Consider the following 15416-nt stretch of genomic DNA (forward strand, 5'->3'; position numbering starts at 1 on the left):
GGTAAGAGCAATGTTTATTCGGGTCAATTACCCAATATGTCCTGGTTCGGCAATTTCCGTAGTACTTCTCCCTTTCCTCTATCGCCCAACACGGCTTTCGCTACGATGCAAACTATTAACCGTTTCCTCTATGGCCCCACACCCGAAGAGCGGGTTCGAGCATGGAAGAGCAAGCTTCGGTCAGAGACCCGTATCCTTGACCGGGAGATGAGACAGGTTGGCTTGTTGCCCGTCCCCTAGCACACAGCAAGGACTGACTAGCGTGCAGCTCGATGTGGCAACAAACAAGGCTAGGCAGAGCGTGAAGCAATTAGCATCGAAAGGCGATGTCAAGAACGCACGTATATTAGCTCGAGAGGTCGTCCGCAGTAACAAGCAGAAGGACCGCTTGTCTGTGAGCAAGGCGCGGCTAGGATCCATTGAGACACAGTTGTCTCAACAGATGGGTATGTAGCGATTCCATGATAATCCCATTCCAGTATAACAAAGTGCCATTTCAGCTATGATCAAAGTAACAGGGTCATTGCAGAAATCTACTCAAATCATGAAACTATCCAACTCTCTGATAAAACTGCCGCAAATCAGTCAAACAATGCGAGAGATGAGCATGGAGATGACGAAGGTTGCTCTGAGATTCGCCTCAGTTATATCGCTTGCTGATATGCATTGGATAGGCTGGCATCATGGAAGAAATGCTGGGCGATACGCTAGACATGGATGAAGACGAAGAGTTGGAAGAAGAAGCTGATGCTGAGGTCGAAAAGGTCCTCTTTGAGTTGACGAATGGCAAACTGGGAGAAGCTGGGTCTGTTGGAACTGAACTTCCGGTGAGCTCCTTTGATTGGATGAACTGCATGATGTTTACACATCTCCAGCCGTTGGAAAGCAAGCTGGAGGACGCAGAAATAGAAAGGACGATGGAGCAGTATCGACAACAACTCAATGGCATTTTAAGTGGGTGACATAGGGGATCTGGATTTGTGTAATATATACCTAGATGTACATTATTCGTTTATTTCGGACTTGTAATGGTCATTACTCATCAATTGGCGCCGCTATATCTTATCTCCACACCACGTGGCATCGGAAGGAAACGCAAAACTTTCGGTCACATCAACCTTCTTTCCCTTGTACAGACATGTTCACTTCCAGGTCCTTCGCTGGCATTGCCCAGGGAGCACTCAAACGTTCTCAAGTATGCTTCCGAATGCACTTAATCTACTTCAAACTCATCGTGCAGCAGGGTCTCAGGCGCTACGCCACTGTCTCGCCGACAGCTGGTTTTGCCGGCCAAAAGGGCAGTAATGTGCGCTTTCACTACTGACAGCTTCCATGCTTGAGAACTCATGTTTATCTTCATACTATTGACAGGGAAAATATACCGTTACGCTCATTCCTGGCGATGGTCAGTTCCATTCTCCATCTTGTTTTCCGGCTTAACGTATACGTTCTGTAGGTATCGGGCCCGAAATTAGCCAGTCGATCAAGGACATCTATGTTGCCGCCAACGTTCGTTAGCGTGCCATATTCTTTCAGCTACAGCTTTCTTAATGAATATCAGGTTCCCATCCAATGGGAGGAAGTCGACGTTACGCCGATTCTGAAGAACGGAAAGACGGTCATCCCAGACTTGGCTATTACCTCTGTCAAAAAGAATACTGTTGCACTGAAAGGTGTGTTTCAAGACCGCTTACGTGATTCATTCATTCATTCAGTCTTCAGGACCTTTGGCGACCCCCAGTAAGCATTAAACACGTTATATATACTCTTACCTCGGAGTGACATGGTGGACCAGTTGGCAGGGGCCACGTATCGCTGAACTTGACATTGCGTAGGACATTCAACCTTTTTGCCAACGTCCGACCCTGTGTATCTATCCAAGGTTTCAAGACTCCATACGACGACGTGAATACTGTTCTTATTCGGGAGAATACTGAGGGAGAGTACTCAGGTATAGAACATGAGGTAATGAGACTAGGCCGCTATGTGGTGTTGAGCTAACGTATCACTCTCAGGTTATCGATGGCGTTGTTCAATCCATCAAACTCATCACCTGGGAGGCTTCCGAGCGTGTTGCTCGTTATGCCTTCCATTATGCGCAATCTAGCGGACGCAAACGCGTAACTGCTGTTCACAAAGCGAACATCATGTAGGTGTCTTGTCGCCGTTCACACCCAGATCTTACTTGGCATAGGAAAATGTCTGACGGCATGTTTTTGTCTGCTTGCCGAGAGGTCTCTAAGGGCTTCCCAGACATTGCTTATGACGAAGATCTGCTGGATCGCGTTTGCCTTCAGGTATGCCTGTTTTTCCTATATGCACAGACCCATTGCTCATGCCGTTCAGGTTGTGCAAAATCCAAGACCTTACTCCGACCGTGTCATGGTCATGCCTAATCTCTACGGCGATATCCTTTCGGACATGTGTGCCGGCCTTATTGGCGGCTTGGGATTGACACCATCGGGTAATATTGGTCGTGTAGGTCCCCACCGGATCACTCCCGTTGACAAATTCTCAATCTCTCCATCGTCAGGACGCGTCTATATTTGAGGCAGTTCATGGTTCTGCTCCCGACATCGCTGGTACGCAATTCGTTAGTCTTTGTTTGACTCCCGGCCATATTTACATCACTCCGTAATTACAGGGAAGGGACTCGCTAATCCAACAGCCCTTCTGTTGTCATCCCTGATGATGCTAAGGTACGCTTCGTCTTGAGAATTCTAAGAGAACTCTGGTTGATCTGTTGGTCGTGAAGGCATATGAATCTCTATGAGCACGCCGGTAAAATCGAAAAGGCCGCTCTGACGGTAAGCGATCAAGAGTCTTGAACGGATCTCAACGTCTCATTGTGTTGCAGACTATTGCGGAAGGTAAGACGATCACTGGTGACTTGGGTGGCAAAGCTTCCACAAAGGAGTATACTGCGGCCATCATCCAGAAGCTTCAGCAATAGAGCAGAAGTGCATGTACATACATCTGGATACTGGACTAGAGTACATTAATCGAAACGGCCGCCTAATATATTGATGAGGATACTGGAAACAATGGGGCATCAAGAGACATCACTCCCGCAGGGGACCATTAACGGATCGAGCGTGGGAAGATACGACAATCACAGCTCGTCACAGACAACTCAGTTACTTAAGGGCTGCGCTCATTCACTCCCGATAAGCACCACCTCGCATTCTTTCCCCCCACTCGCCCTACAGGGCAAAGCCATCCAATTCACAGATCTTGCCAACTTTTAAAGGTATTTCTTCCGCTCTACGCCCTCTCGCTGGCTCAGCGCTCACCAGGCAACAGCTAAACCTTACTTCAACATATAAGCAAAAACCCAAAAAAGACTTTATAACACTTTTCTCGTTTCAAACTCTTTACGAACGACATGACGGACGAAATAACGGTACCAGTTCAAGCGCGAAAAGATGATAAGAGGCCCGCCGCGTCAGGCAATGGTCGCGGTCCAAAAAGGAACCCTTCAATCAGCAAGCCAGCAGCTGCTATCGCCCAAGGTGGCCCAAGGCCTTCTTCAAGGTCGAGCAACAAGAAGTCGTCGACTCCTGCGACAGAGTCCGGCTCAGATACAGCCACGAGAAAGGTTTCTGAGACAGCGAAGAAGCCTGACCAGCGGAACAAGGGCCAGTCAGGCGGTCGTCCTCCAGCGCACCGCAAAGCGCAGCCTTCAGTTCAGAACGCGCGTCCCAATGGGTCCAAGGACCAGTCGTCGAAGCAGTCTACGCCCACACCATCCCAATCCAAGGAGTCGAGTGACGCTCTGTCATCATTGCAGAGGGTCATCGCCGACCTCAGAACTACGTCACCCCAGCCACCCGGTAGCAACACTTTCCCAATGCCTGCCGCTCAAGCGCCCACTTCTTCTCTCCCACTCAATGCCCCGGTCTTCCAACCAGGAGCTGCTGCGTATCCCGGGCTGAACACTGCAGACGTCAAACATCGCAAGGCAGCGTCCATGGGCGCATCTGGTCTCTCCGGGAATTTCAATTCCTTCGCACCTGGCCTGAAGGCGATGATGGAAGACGTTGAAGACGGCAGCATGCCCCTGGAAGATGGCGAGATTCACGAGACCTTCTACCCCTCCCAGGGACACCAGCCCCGTTCTCAGTCTCAGAGTTTTACTGCTCCTCGTTTCGCGGCATTGGCACAACAAGAGCAGATAGAAGCTGTTGGTCCTACTGGCCGCCCTCAGCTCGCGCCAAATTTTATGTTTGGTGCCAAGAAACGCGGCGGAGGGATGATGGGACCGCCAATCGATGAAGAAGACGTGGGTTTCCAATTTCCTCAACAGCAACAACCATATTCCCCCGAAGTCCCCACCCAGGAACCTATCCAGCACAGGAAATCAGACAGCGGTGAAATTACTGGTATCATGGCTGAGCAGGTACGTGGCTCCTTCTAATCCCTCTAAGGACCCGACTATATGCATGTACATCTTTTCAGATCGCCATTCAGAACCAAATCGAGGCGCTGCAACAACAGCAGCAGGCACTCTATCAGCAACAGCTCGCGTCAAATCAGGTCCTTTCCTTCCAGACGGCTGGATTAGCTCCGAACAGGACGAGTGTTCATCGACGCGTTCACAGCACTGTTCCCATGGGTGGAATAGGCGCTAGCGGCTTTGGAGGTCCGCAGCCCACTATGGGTCAGTTCGGTCACTACAGCGGCCTCAGCGTTAGCATGGACGGACAAGCCCAAGCTATGCCTCGAGGACATGGGCGACGGCACAGTGTCAACGTTGTCAACAAGCCCGGGGGCGGAGGTGGCTCTATCAGTTACAATAGCAATCCTTACGGACAACAAGAAGGGTTCGATGATGGTTTTGCCCCACCCGGTTTTGGTGGACATTCTCGTCAGGCTTCTCGAGCCGATTCTAGTTGGCGTATCAGTAAGATCAATCTCGTTCAAGTGATTAACCCGATATTTGTTTACAATACATCTTACAGATGGTGGTGTCGGCGGGGTGCCTACCAACAGCAACAATGGTTTTGCAGCAGACCTCGCTCAAGCTCAAGCCCAACTCCAGAGTCTGCAGCAATTCCGTGCGGCAGCCGGGGGCCATCATCATAAAATGCCATCATTCAGCTTCCCCAACATGTTGCCTAATATGATGGCAGCGAATATGATGGGCATGGGCCTTGGCGGTATCAATCTATTGCAGCAACAACAGCAACAATTCCAGTCCCAGCTCCAGCAACAGTCTAACCAGCCCCAACGAAAGTCCCTCTTTGCGCCATATCTACCTCAAGCGTCCTTGCCCCCTTTGCTTGCAGCGGGAAAATTGGTTGTTGGAATTTTGCGGGTCAACAAGCGCAATCGATCTGATGCATACGTCGCCACCGAAGTCCTTGATGCAGACATCTATATATGCGGGTCGAAGGATCGCAACCGGGCTCTTGAAGGCGACATTGTCGCCGTGGAGCTCCTGGATGTTGATGAAGTTTGGGGGACGAAGAAAGAGAAGGAAGAGAAAAAGAGAAAGAAGGAAGAGAACTCTGCATACGACGTTAAGTCGAGCGCCGGCCGCAAAGACGATAAGAAGAAAGATGACGTTGAAGTTGAGGGTCAAGGTCTTCTCCTGTTCGAAGATGAAGAGTATGTCTGATTTTAACGATTTTCCGACAGGATGTAACTAACCGCTTCTTCCTCAGAGTCACTGACGATGTTAAACCTCAGTTTGCCGGCCATGTTGTTGCTGTGGTAGAAAGGATGCCTGGCCAGTTGTTCTCCGGAACTCTGGGCCTCCTTCGTCCCTCTTCTGCCGCCACGAAGGAAAAGCAAGAAGCGGAGCGTCGCGAACGTGAAGGCGATCGTGGAGATGAGCCTAGGCGCGGTCCCATCGAACGTCCTAAGATTGTCTGGTTTAAGCCTACAGACAAGCGCGTACCTCTCATTGCGATTCCTACTGAGCAAGCCCCACCTGACTTCGTTCAGAACTCTGAGGCGTACGTTGACAAGCTTTTCGTTGCTTGCATCAAACGTCATGTACGTGATTCTTTGAAAAATATACAATGTAGCTGATCCAAGCTTGTATATTTAGCCTATAAGCTCGTTGCATCCTTTCGGTACTCTGGTTGAGGAACTCGGTCCGATTGGCGATATCGAAGTAGAGACGAGTGCTCTTCTGAAGGACTGCAATTTCCCTACAGAAGACTTCACGGACAATGTCCTGAAGTGTTTGCCGCCGATGCCTTGGTCGTGAGTCATTTCATCTCTTCCCTTCTTTTTCTCTCTCACAACGTTTCAGAATTCCGGAAAGAGAATTCGAGGTCCGGAAGGATCTTCGTGGTAAACGTATCTTTACTATCGATCCGGATACTGCAAAGGACCTTGATGATGCTGTTTCGATCAACCTCAACGAAGACGGCACCTATGATGTTGGCGTTCATATTGCTGATGTTTCTTACTTCGTCAAGCCAAACACTGCCCTCGACCGTGATGCTCGCAAGCGCGCAACGAGTGTGTATCTAGTTCAACGTGCTGTGCCAATGCTTCCTCCGTCTCTCAGTGAACAGTTATGTAGTCTTGTTCCTGGACAAGATCGCCTCGCATTCACGGTCATCTTCACCATGAATAAAGAGGCCAAGGTCTTGAGCAAATGGTTTGGCAAGACCATCATAAGGTTTGCTGAATATTGATTTATAGCGAACGTGACCGACGCTGATTTTGTATGCAGATCCGCCAGTAAGCTTAGTTACTCGGACGCTCAGAACGTGATTGAAGGCAAAGTTTTGGGTGGTGTTGTGATATCTCCTGAGCATAATGCCAGCGATATCGAACATGACATCCGGATTTTGGATGATCTGGCCAAGAAGTTGCGAGCCCAAAGGTTTGAGAATGGCACTTTAAGCTTGGACTCCCTGCGCTTGCAGTTCAAGCTAGATGATACCGGATTACCTGTTGACTGTTGGCAATATCAACATGTTGATGCAAATGAGCTGATAGAGGAGGTATGTGTCACCTGCCTATTGGTCTTCTTGGTCTTGATTGTTCACGTATCTTAGTTCATGCTCCTCAGTAACATCACGGTAGCTCAACATATTGCCTTCCATCTACCTGAGCAAGCACTTCTCCGTCGCCATGACACTCCTATCGAGCGTCGTCTCAACACCTTCCGGGAACGTGCGGAGCGATTAGGTTACCAGATGGATACTTCGACGTCGGGTACCCTCATGCGATCATTTGAAGCAATCAAGGATCCTACTGCTCGCAGGCTTCTCGAATTGCTCTCGTTCAAAGTGACTTACCGCGCGAAATACTTCTGTTCTGGAATGCTTGATATTGCAAAATATCATCACTATGCTCTCAACGTCCCTTTGTACACCCACTTCACGTCTCCAATCCGTCGTTATGCTGACATTCTTGTTCACCGTCAACTTGAGTCAGTATTGCAAACTGGATGTGGGTCACGTCTCCCTATAAAATGCCCTTGTTTTGACGTATTTCGCTACCTTCGCAGCTGAACCTAAGTTCACTATGGATCGCGATGCCGTTGCCAAAGTGGCTCAGCAGTGCAATATGTAGGTTTCCTCGCCATGTGTTATTGAGATGCAGCTTATGCACATTGCAGTAAACGCGACTCGGCGAACTTGGCTCAGGAACAATCAGCCCACCTGTTCCTTTGCGTTCTCATTTCCGACTTGACCCAGCGCTATGGTCCAGTTGTTCGTCAAGCTAAAGTTGTTGGTGTTTTGGATGCTGCTTTTGATGTCCTTGTGCCCGAATTCGGTATCGAGAAGCGCGTTCATGTTGACCAGATGCCCATTGACGTAAGAAATTTTGTTGTATCCACTTATAAAGATTATGATACATTCTTTTTTTCCAGAATCACGTCTATGAAGAGCACACACACACGTTGCAGATCTACTGGTCAACCAAGGACGTCATCAGCTGGTTAGCCGAGAACAGCGACGACGAGCATTTGAAAAAGGTGAAACAGAATGCGGAGCAGCATGCACTTAAGATGGAGGTTGCTTCACGCTCCGTCCATGACGAGAAGGCCTTGTTCGACGAGGACGAAGCGGATGACGATGAAATTGTTCTAGGGCGCGCCGAAGCGTCGGCGGATGAGAACGAGACATCGAAACAAAGGTTACTGTCGATCGCCAAGATGAAGCCCGAGTTCGAGGGGTTGAGGACGACACCCGCTGGGCATCTGATTCAGGATATCAGGGAGCTCATGAGCGTTCCTGTAAGTGTATTTTCACCGTGCCGATGCGTGCGTATTGAATATGTCTAAACAGGTCATCGTGACTGCTGATTTGACCAAGTCGCCACCGGTCATCAAAGTATACAGTGTCAACCCTTACGCCATCGAGCAGAAATGATCATCGGACGGCCGTAGCAAACAATCTCCATTTTAGTTCGGACTGCAATACGTGTACTTTTAGCCAACTTCCCTTTCTTTCTTCTCTCTTCTAACGCCTCTCTCTTTACAACAAGGCATTCTTTTACTGACTACGGTCTTCCTAGCTTTAATGATGTCTGGTGTTAGTGCCAGGGTGGTAAACTGTATTTTTTTCGACATGTAAGATTTGTTATTGACGTACGGGAAACTGAAAAAATTACTATACATACATATGCATATGGAATCACTTTGACATGCTTTTTATTCCGTTGTGGTCTGAAGCTGATTCGAACTTGAACGTTTAATTTTAGCCGTTGTTTTATCTTGGTGAGCTTCGAGGCCCTTTTATTGACCAAGTCCGATCCTTCTTTCATCATCCACAAACAGCTCTAATGCCTACCAGTATACACAAGTGATGCTATTCTCTCCTTGCCATCTTCTCATCAACGCTGTCGTGTTGAAGAAACGAGGTCAGCTTTTCCCTTCTCCTGCAGACCTGTCGAACGATCCCAACAACCCGCTTCGGTACATCGCGACTAATGTTCTCACTGCAGTCGCGTTCAGTACGTCTGCCTCCACACTGCAATCGTCGGCGACTTATGGAGTCATGGAAGGTTTTATGCTAACGACCGCCCTCATTCAAACGTATTGGATGAAGCGATGGGGTGCAAGGCGGATGATGCCAATGACTATCGGCGCATACAGTGCGTTTTTTTTCCCAATCCATCCTTCCACATGGTTATATCTAACCTCCATTCGCATTTGGGATAGGCACACGGTTCGGCCTACACACGCACCCAGAATCAAAGGGAATATACATCGTGGAATATCTCTTCGTTGTGCTGTCCGTAAGCTCTGGTTCTGTTGGTCCTTTATGCAAAGATGACCATTTCGAGACTCCACAGCCATACGCGTTCATTTCAGCCAACTACGTCCTCCTAGGTCGCCTTTCGCGGTACCTGAGAGCACCGGAGCATTTGTTGATAAACCCGCCACGAATCACGGCAGTCTTTAATGTGACTACATTTCTGATTCAGGTAGGTACCGTGTTGGTATAAAAGCTTATGGTGAACGAATGGCAAAAGGCTACCGGAGGTGCAGTGACGATTGGATCTCGTGTAAGTGGTCGTTCCTCTACAATCCGAGCTGAATGAAAACCAGGGCCCCTCAAGATATTCCTCGTAGGACTAGCACTGCAACTGGGGCGTTCTTCATCTTCACATGCATATTCCTGACGTTCCTACGACGCATGAACATGACATTTAGGAGGCCAACACAGCGGGACGGAAGAGGTGGTATGATGACTAGCGGACTCTGGTAGGCAGACTTTTTGTCAGCTATATTGGTATCCTGGTATGTGAGAATCACGTCAAGTACTGTGAAATTGCAGAAACGATTTGTGTACCGGACGATAGAACTTTCGGAAGGCTCCGAAGGTCGACTGGACAACGATGGAATCGTCCTTCTATGGTTTGGACACGCTGCCGCGATATACGTTCCATTTTGGCCCTGAAGATTCATTCTTCCAGTTCATGTGGAGCATGATACAGAACTGAAGTTATTGAACGGAGATGAATCATAAATTCCTTGTTTATACGTTGTATGAAAGCTTGATTCAATACACAGTAGAAAGGAGACCCACTTAGAGACCACTGAGAAATGCAGCCAAACCAGTTGAACTTTGAGTAGCCTTGTCCCGTTCCTCCCGTGTACGGCTTTTGGCAAGCATATCTTGCAAAACGGACTTGTTCTTTTGACGAAGCTTAGGCCGCGCAGATGTCGACGGGTTGGGAGTCGGGATTTTGGAGACGACTGAGGCGGCTTTGGCGACGGGCTCTGGCTCTGGGACTGCCACTACGGGGTCCCTATTTGTACGTCTGTTTCGTCTCCCATAGATGACAGCATTCCCTTTCTGAACCTCCTTGTCATTTGCAAACCTGCAATCTCTGCACCGCACCGTCCTAATCCTCTTTGATTTTCCTTCGTTGCATCCTTTGTTGACGCGTTGCAGCCGAGAGCCGCTGAGGCCGTCAAGAAGAAAAGTACCGCATCTCGAGCAGAAGTCTGGGTTCTCGAGAGCATGCTGGCGCTTGATACGTGTCGCATGAAGAGCAGATAGTGACGGCGAGACTGTGAGATATGCATAGGGCAGCAACTGGTGAAATTTTGAGGTGGATGGGTCGACGGATTGTGTATCCGAATTTGCATTCATGGTAACGACTAGGTGGTTGAGGACAAAAGCCGAAATTGTTGATTTGTCACAATTAATATGTCAATTCGTCCGCACCATAAGACACGAAGTGGATGCAAAACATGCAAGCGACGCAGAGTCAAGGTATGCACTTATTGTCGGCCCTTGTACAGTCGACTCAGTCGTTGCCAAAATAAAGTGCGACGAGGAACGTCCTATGTGCAAAAACTGTACGAGAAGAGGCATAGAATGTGTCTGGATCAACCCAGCACCATCTATCCATCCCCCTTCCACAGTATCGAGGCATACTGGCGCAGGTTCATTCGACCTGCTGACTCTCGAGCTCATGCACCACTATGCTGCCGCTACTTCCCACTCACTTTCTTCTGATCCTGCTGCCGCAAGCGTATGGCGAATCGTCATTCCCAAAATCGCGTTCAATCCTAAAAATCAATGTCTCCTCTGTGCTATTCTCGCCATGTCCGCGCTTCATGCTCACTACGCTGATCCCACGGCAGGTCAGTACGCTGTAGCTGCGAGCACCTACCACCAGCAGGCCAAAACGGAGTTACATAGGGCAGAAGCGGATGGAAAGACGGATATTGATGCCGTCTTTCTCACTTTGTCTCTTGTCGCACTTTATGAGTTCGCTACGTCATCCATAATCTCCCTATACTCTGGCGAGTGGCATATCACGATCCGTAGTATCCCCCTCAAGGTTGCAAAAAGCTGGCCACAGCTCCAGGATGGTGTTCTGCGTCCAATGCTGGTCACAATGGCGCCAGTGATCATACCTACATCTTTTGAAGAACCGTTTCCATCATCCTTATCGACCCTTTTGGGCACGGCGCACCCGTCACCAGACGTTGGGGAGTTTCATGACGTATCGGTGTACGATGCCTATAAAGATACGATACGTATCCTCAAGATATCATGGAAAGCCTCATTTCAGAAAGATTACTGTATGTATGCATCGTGTATGTGGTGGTCAATGGTACCCAATATGTACTTTCGCTTGTTGGAAGAGCGGAAACCGCGGGCACTCATCATCTTGGCGCATTACTACGTTATGATGAAAAGGGTGGCGGAGGATGGCCCGTGGTGGGTGAGAAAGCAGTGGGGTAATGAGGCAGCAAGGATCGTCTCTGCACTTGATGTGCGATGGACACCTTGGCTGGGATGGCTCTCGAGTCAGTTGGACCAACCATATGAGGGTCAGCCATTTCACTTCGCGGGCACGGATTCCATGAATTGGTTGAACGAGGTAGGATCATTGATGCCTCCTGCCCTGGATTTCATGAATTGGTGGAGTGAGGCTGGATCGTTAAATTAGGGCAGGAGGCATTATATCCTGCTATCTGAAATATACCACCGATAGATACGAATTTTCCAAGTATGAGCAGCAGCTGTACAATGTCCGAGTAGTAGATAATGTTGTAAGTCCGAGTTCACAACTGTAGATTAGGTTTCTCTTGCATCAGAGGTGCATTGTAACTCGGACTAGTCGCAAACTCTCTCTGTCATGTATGATCTGTTCTGCCTGGTGAAGCCAGGAAGCCAGTGTTCTAGGACATAATACATACGACTGACAATCACTAATAGATTCAAGCAAGGTCTGCCCCGACACGGCGAAATGCATATGCGCGGTAGCCATCAGGCCAAAGCCTAGGAAAAGTGCAAGTCTGACAAAGTCCCTCCCTCCTCTCCCTCCAGTAACGTGTGGGTTGCCAGGAGGTGCTTGTCGGAGTTCAGATCCAAAAAGCTCAGAATAACGTTTCCCTGAAATATATCATGAGTCTTCCTGCATAGCTAAAGAGTCGGGCAAATAGAGCTGTCGATATAACTTGCCAAAATCAACGGTTTGTCGAATAGCTTAGCCGGTTAGGGAAAAATCAGTCTGCTCCTAGAGATTTCATTACTTTCAGTGATAAGTATGTCCCTGCTCTTCAACATTCCAGAGACGATGGTATCGAAAGCAGTCCAGTGCAATTCATTGGATAAAGTTTTTGTTGACTAGACTACTCTCGCTCTCTTTGCTACGAACTCTTTTTGTCATATTCGTGACCGTTTCGTTTCAGTGAATTTATTTCCGATGCTGGTGGTGGTGTGCAAGTGCCCATAATGGTCCCATATACCCATTCATAATCCTCCCCCAAAGCGCCGCGCTGAGAGGCAATATCCCCGAGGCCAGAGAGCATAGCGAGACCGATCTGTTGCTGTTGGACGAAGTTGCCTGCTGCAACCATGCTATAGGGCTTGGTTATCTAATAACCATCAGGCAGAATCGACTACACGATTTGATACACATATCCGCAATGTGTGTGGTCTCCTCGTCTTTATGGTCTCCCACCTGACACCGGGCTACCGAGCAGAATGCAAGCGTAGTTGTTGTTCGAGATGTTGACGAATCTTTTGGTTGGCGGTGAACTCGAGGGCTTCACGAGGAATTTCGCACAAAAAGCGTCGAAGTTCTCTGCAATGCGGACAATCAGATGCCCTACACGCGAACGACAAGATATTTGTAGGAACTTGATCCTCTGGCTTCACTGGCATGGTAAGCCTTGCAAAAACTTCCAATGCATCGGTAACGAAAGTGACAAACGGTGGCTCTGCGACGCTGACATTCCATTGCGGAATTTTCTCGAATAGGTTCAGGACAATAACTGCGAGTTAGTTATTGGTGTAAGAGTCTGTGTCGGAAGCTGTGTCGACTAGGGCGATGAGATGACGCAGGATGTCCTTGCTTAGATCGACTCCGGAATCGATACTATAAGCAAAGTCGACCAGTTCGACAACAGGTACTGGAGCTGCGAATGTCCAAGGCGGCCTTCTGCTATGGTAGAATTTATGAACCACCTCTTCTAGACACCACGCCACAATTTCCGAGACAGGGCTCTGGGAGATTGCATCGGAGACGGCAAGATGGTTCAGCACTCAAGAGCCCGTGTACCACATACACCGATTCAAAATTTGCACCGAGTATCTGACGCTAGATGGTTGAATCCCCCAGAGCTGCCAACATCTCAAGACCCTGGTTCTGTCACTGTTTGTACCAACTGTGTACAACCACGCTTTTGGGTTTTTGGATGTATAAGGTCGACTGTGTTTCCTTGTTTCCCACTTTACACTGTGCTTCGCAGCCGAAGCCGCAGCGAGCCGCTTCTCTACATGTGGGCGAAAGCAGCTGCCGCGCTAAGATTATGGAAGGTAGCATTGTTAGTTAAGAAACCCCTTCACAACATTGCACTCGTAGCATTTGCCACAGCCGAACGACAATAATTGAGATACGACCTGCTCAGCAGGCTTTGCTGGCATCAATTTACGAGCGAATAATTGCAGAGTCTCAGCACAGAAAGAGAACTGCGGCGCCACAATGTCAGTTTTCCAGGTTTCCATCTTAGGGCATGGACAGGAAACCAACGGGACAAGTTCCTCAAGGACATAATTGTCGGATTTGTCGTCTTTCTCAATAAGTTCTTTCAAGATATCGATGCTGAAAGAATCATCAGCGCCAATGTCATAGGCGAAATCCAGAAGGTCGATGACAGATGGACGGGAGAAGGAATGGTAGGAGTATGACCGCCTTCGGCGTACGGTAATCCTTGACGACGTGCTCCACACTCTGTGCGACAATCGTAAGGATAGTCTTCTGCGCTGCCGTGTTGGTTAAAGTTGGGAGCACCCGGACATACAGACATCGTGCTCGAGATTTGACTTTCTGCATGCTCTCTGTAGTCAAAGTTTCGAACAGCTCTGGCGTTACTCTGAAGCGAGCTTGGTCAATCTCACATATTGTTTGATATGACGAGAAACCCTTACAATTGCGTCAGAAACTCGTGGATAGAAGAGGGCCAGGGTCAACGATTCAGATGCTTCTTTTCCTTGATCGAGAAACTCAGAAACTGCATCCTCGAAGAATCCCTTAAAAGGCGGCCTGAGCTCGGGGTGTGCTTCAATGACTTTTGCCATGTCAGGTACGAAGGCTTCGTAGAATCTCCAAGCTTCAGTATCCCGCTTCTTTCCGGACCTCATACGATCGAAAATAACGGCGCATTGGTCGGTATTAGCCGTAGCGATACACAGCTGGACGAGCTGGGCGATAAGGGCCTGGTCACCGTAAAATTTAAGTTCACAATAACCTATGCACCCTCTATTCATGTCGTCCTCGTCACGGAAGTTGTATGCTTTTTCGGGGTATGCGGGGGATTTCCCACTGACGTGCCGTACACATAACGATATCACCTCTGCTGCTCTTGCGATACCAGGCTTCTGGCGGTTGAGGGTCTCAATAATGGGTATCCGAACACACATTTCGCATTTCTGATCAGTAAGCTGCGGCAAAAGCCTGAAAAAATCTGTGTTAGTCCTTGAGCTAGAGGGAAAACCCTTGCACTGACGTATTTCGAAAGACGCTAATGTCAAGTTTTTTTGACAACGTCTATCCTCGTCAGGTTGGGCAGTTTTGAGGTTGGAAAAGACGAATTCGTCTTGAACTTTACGCCAAGCATTTACGGCGGTAACACCCTTCTTTTCCTTCGCCACAACAGAGATCTTGTCAATAAGGATGCCTCGAGTCACGTTGGAACTCGAGTGCTCGACCGCTTTGGTAAAATATAGTTGAAAATTAATTGGCCGCAATGTGTCATCACTGGCTACCGCTACGCACATTTCCTTGAGTTGTTCCCATCGATCCTGAATTGCTCGAACACAAACGCAAATTCTTCGGGATCAAGAAGGGTGTCGGCATAGGTGACCAGATTGCTCCCTCGAGCGATGTGGAGGAAAGATTCAACAACCTTACCTGAGAGAAAGTTCGACCACAGTCTTGACGGTTTCCTGAAGGTCTTGTCATCGGACCAGCGC

General features: G+C 48.7%; 6 protein-coding genes across 6 annotated transcripts; 5 read left to right on the forward strand and 1 right to left on the reverse strand.

Annotated features, from left to right (window-relative positions):
• Nucleotides 1-64: 64 nt before the first annotated feature.
• BT62DRAFT_929119 (vacuolar sorting protein VPS24) lies at nucleotides 65-1057 on the forward strand. The gene is made up of 5 exons (XM_043185649.1): nucleotides 65-216; nucleotides 269-446; nucleotides 501-622; nucleotides 675-827; nucleotides 876-1057. Exons 1-5 carry the CDS (start codon nucleotides 106-108, stop codon nucleotides 960-962), a joined length of 651 nt encoding a protein of 216 aa, XP_043042627.1. The 5' UTR covers nucleotides 65-105; the 3' UTR covers nucleotides 963-1057.
• An 81-nt stretch (nucleotides 1058-1138) lies between these two features.
• BT62DRAFT_945108 (uncharacterized protein) lies at nucleotides 1139-3009 on the forward strand (the record flags this gene model as incomplete). The annotated part of the gene is made up of 14 exons (XM_043187933.1): nucleotides 1139-1195; nucleotides 1244-1306; nucleotides 1372-1405; nucleotides 1457-1509; nucleotides 1562-1673; nucleotides 1723-1740; nucleotides 1796-1965; nucleotides 2016-2149; nucleotides 2195-2297; nucleotides 2347-2478; nucleotides 2534-2582; nucleotides 2645-2699; nucleotides 2756-2807; nucleotides 2858-3009. The coding sequence occupies 14 exons, from the start codon at nucleotides 1139-1141 to the stop codon at nucleotides 2951-2953; spliced, it is 1128 nt and encodes a 375-aa protein (XP_043042628.1). The 3' UTR covers nucleotides 2954-3009.
• Nucleotides 3010-4255: 1246 nt separating this feature from the next.
• BT62DRAFT_888490 (RNB-domain-containing protein) lies at nucleotides 4256-8342 on the forward strand (the record flags this gene model as incomplete). Its single annotated transcript, XM_043182962.1, has 12 exons — nucleotides 4256-4399; nucleotides 4483-4903; nucleotides 4962-5610; nucleotides 5667-6000; nucleotides 6056-6213; nucleotides 6263-6637; nucleotides 6692-6965; nucleotides 7020-7416; nucleotides 7475-7535; nucleotides 7586-7784; nucleotides 7841-8206; nucleotides 8259-8342. The coding sequence occupies 12 exons, from the start codon at nucleotides 4256-4258 to the stop codon at nucleotides 8340-8342; spliced, it is 3462 nt and encodes a 1153-aa protein (XP_043042629.1).
• A 435-nt stretch (nucleotides 8343-8777) lies between these two features.
• BT62DRAFT_979190 (uncharacterized protein) lies at nucleotides 8778-9875 on the forward strand (the record flags this gene model as incomplete). Its single annotated transcript, XM_043189420.1, has 8 exons — nucleotides 8778-8832; nucleotides 8857-8925; nucleotides 8977-9066; nucleotides 9134-9210; nucleotides 9268-9399; nucleotides 9448-9480; nucleotides 9535-9568; nucleotides 9700-9875. The coding sequence occupies 8 exons, from the start codon at nucleotides 8778-8780 to the stop codon at nucleotides 9873-9875; spliced, it is 666 nt and encodes a 221-aa protein (XP_043042630.1).
• Nucleotides 9876-10300: 425 nt separating this feature from the next.
• BT62DRAFT_929123 (uncharacterized protein) lies at nucleotides 10301-12040 on the forward strand. The gene has a single exon (XM_043185650.1). The coding sequence runs from the start codon at nucleotides 10573-10575 to the stop codon at nucleotides 11884-11886; it is 1314 nt and encodes a 437-aa protein (XP_043042631.1). The 5' UTR covers nucleotides 10301-10572; the 3' UTR covers nucleotides 11887-12040.
• Nucleotides 12041-13932: 1892 nt separating this feature from the next.
• BT62DRAFT_664604 (uncharacterized protein) lies at nucleotides 13933-15057 on the reverse strand. Its single transcript, XM_043181807.1, has 3 exons — nucleotides 14951-15057; nucleotides 14373-14898; nucleotides 13933-14317 (listed from the first exon to the last, which is right to left on the reverse strand). The coding sequence occupies exons 2-3, from the start codon at nucleotides 14862-14864 to the stop codon at nucleotides 14033-14035; spliced, it is 777 nt and encodes a 258-aa protein (XP_043042632.1). The 5' UTR covers nucleotides 14865-14898; nucleotides 14951-15057; the 3' UTR covers nucleotides 13933-14032.
• Nucleotides 15058-15416: the final 359 nt, after the last annotated feature.

Source organism: Guyanagaster necrorhizus (assembly GCF_019112545.1).
Source record: "Guyanagaster necrorhizus MCA 3950 unplaced genomic scaffold BT62scaffold_6, whole genome shotgun sequence".
In the NCBI taxonomy this organism is placed as follows: Eukaryota; Fungi; Basidiomycota; class Agaricomycetes; order Agaricales; family Physalacriaceae; genus Guyanagaster; species Guyanagaster necrorhizus.

What these genes read in the sequence shown, in the direction of transcription:
- BT62DRAFT_929119 (XM_043185649.1), top strand. Translation starts at nt 106, where the DNA reads ATGCAAACTATTAACCGTTTCCTCTATGGCCCCACACCCGAAGAGCGG. An exon ending in TTGACCGGGAGATGAGACAG is followed by an intron (nt 217 to 268) that starts GTTGGCTTGTTG and finishes ACTAGCGTGCAG; the next exon opens with CTCGATGTGGCAACAAACAA. An exon ending in CTGTTGGAACTGAACTTCCG is followed by an intron (nt 828 to 875) that starts GTGAGCTCCTTT and finishes ACACATCTCCAG; the next exon opens with CCGTTGGAAAGCAAGCTGGA.
- BT62DRAFT_929123 (XM_043185650.1), top strand. Translation starts at nt 10,573, where the DNA reads ATGGTAACGACTAGGTGGTTGAGGACAAAAGCCGAAATTGTTGATTTG.
- BT62DRAFT_664604 (XM_043181807.1), bottom strand. Translation starts at nt 14,864, where the DNA reads ATGTGTGTTCGGATACCCATTATTGAGACCCTCAACCGCCAGAAGCCT. An exon ending in CACGAGTTTCTGACGCAATT is followed by an intron (nt 14,318 to 14,372) that starts GTAAGGGTTTCT and finishes AGCTCGCTTCAG; the next exon opens with AGTAACGCCAGAGCTGTTCG.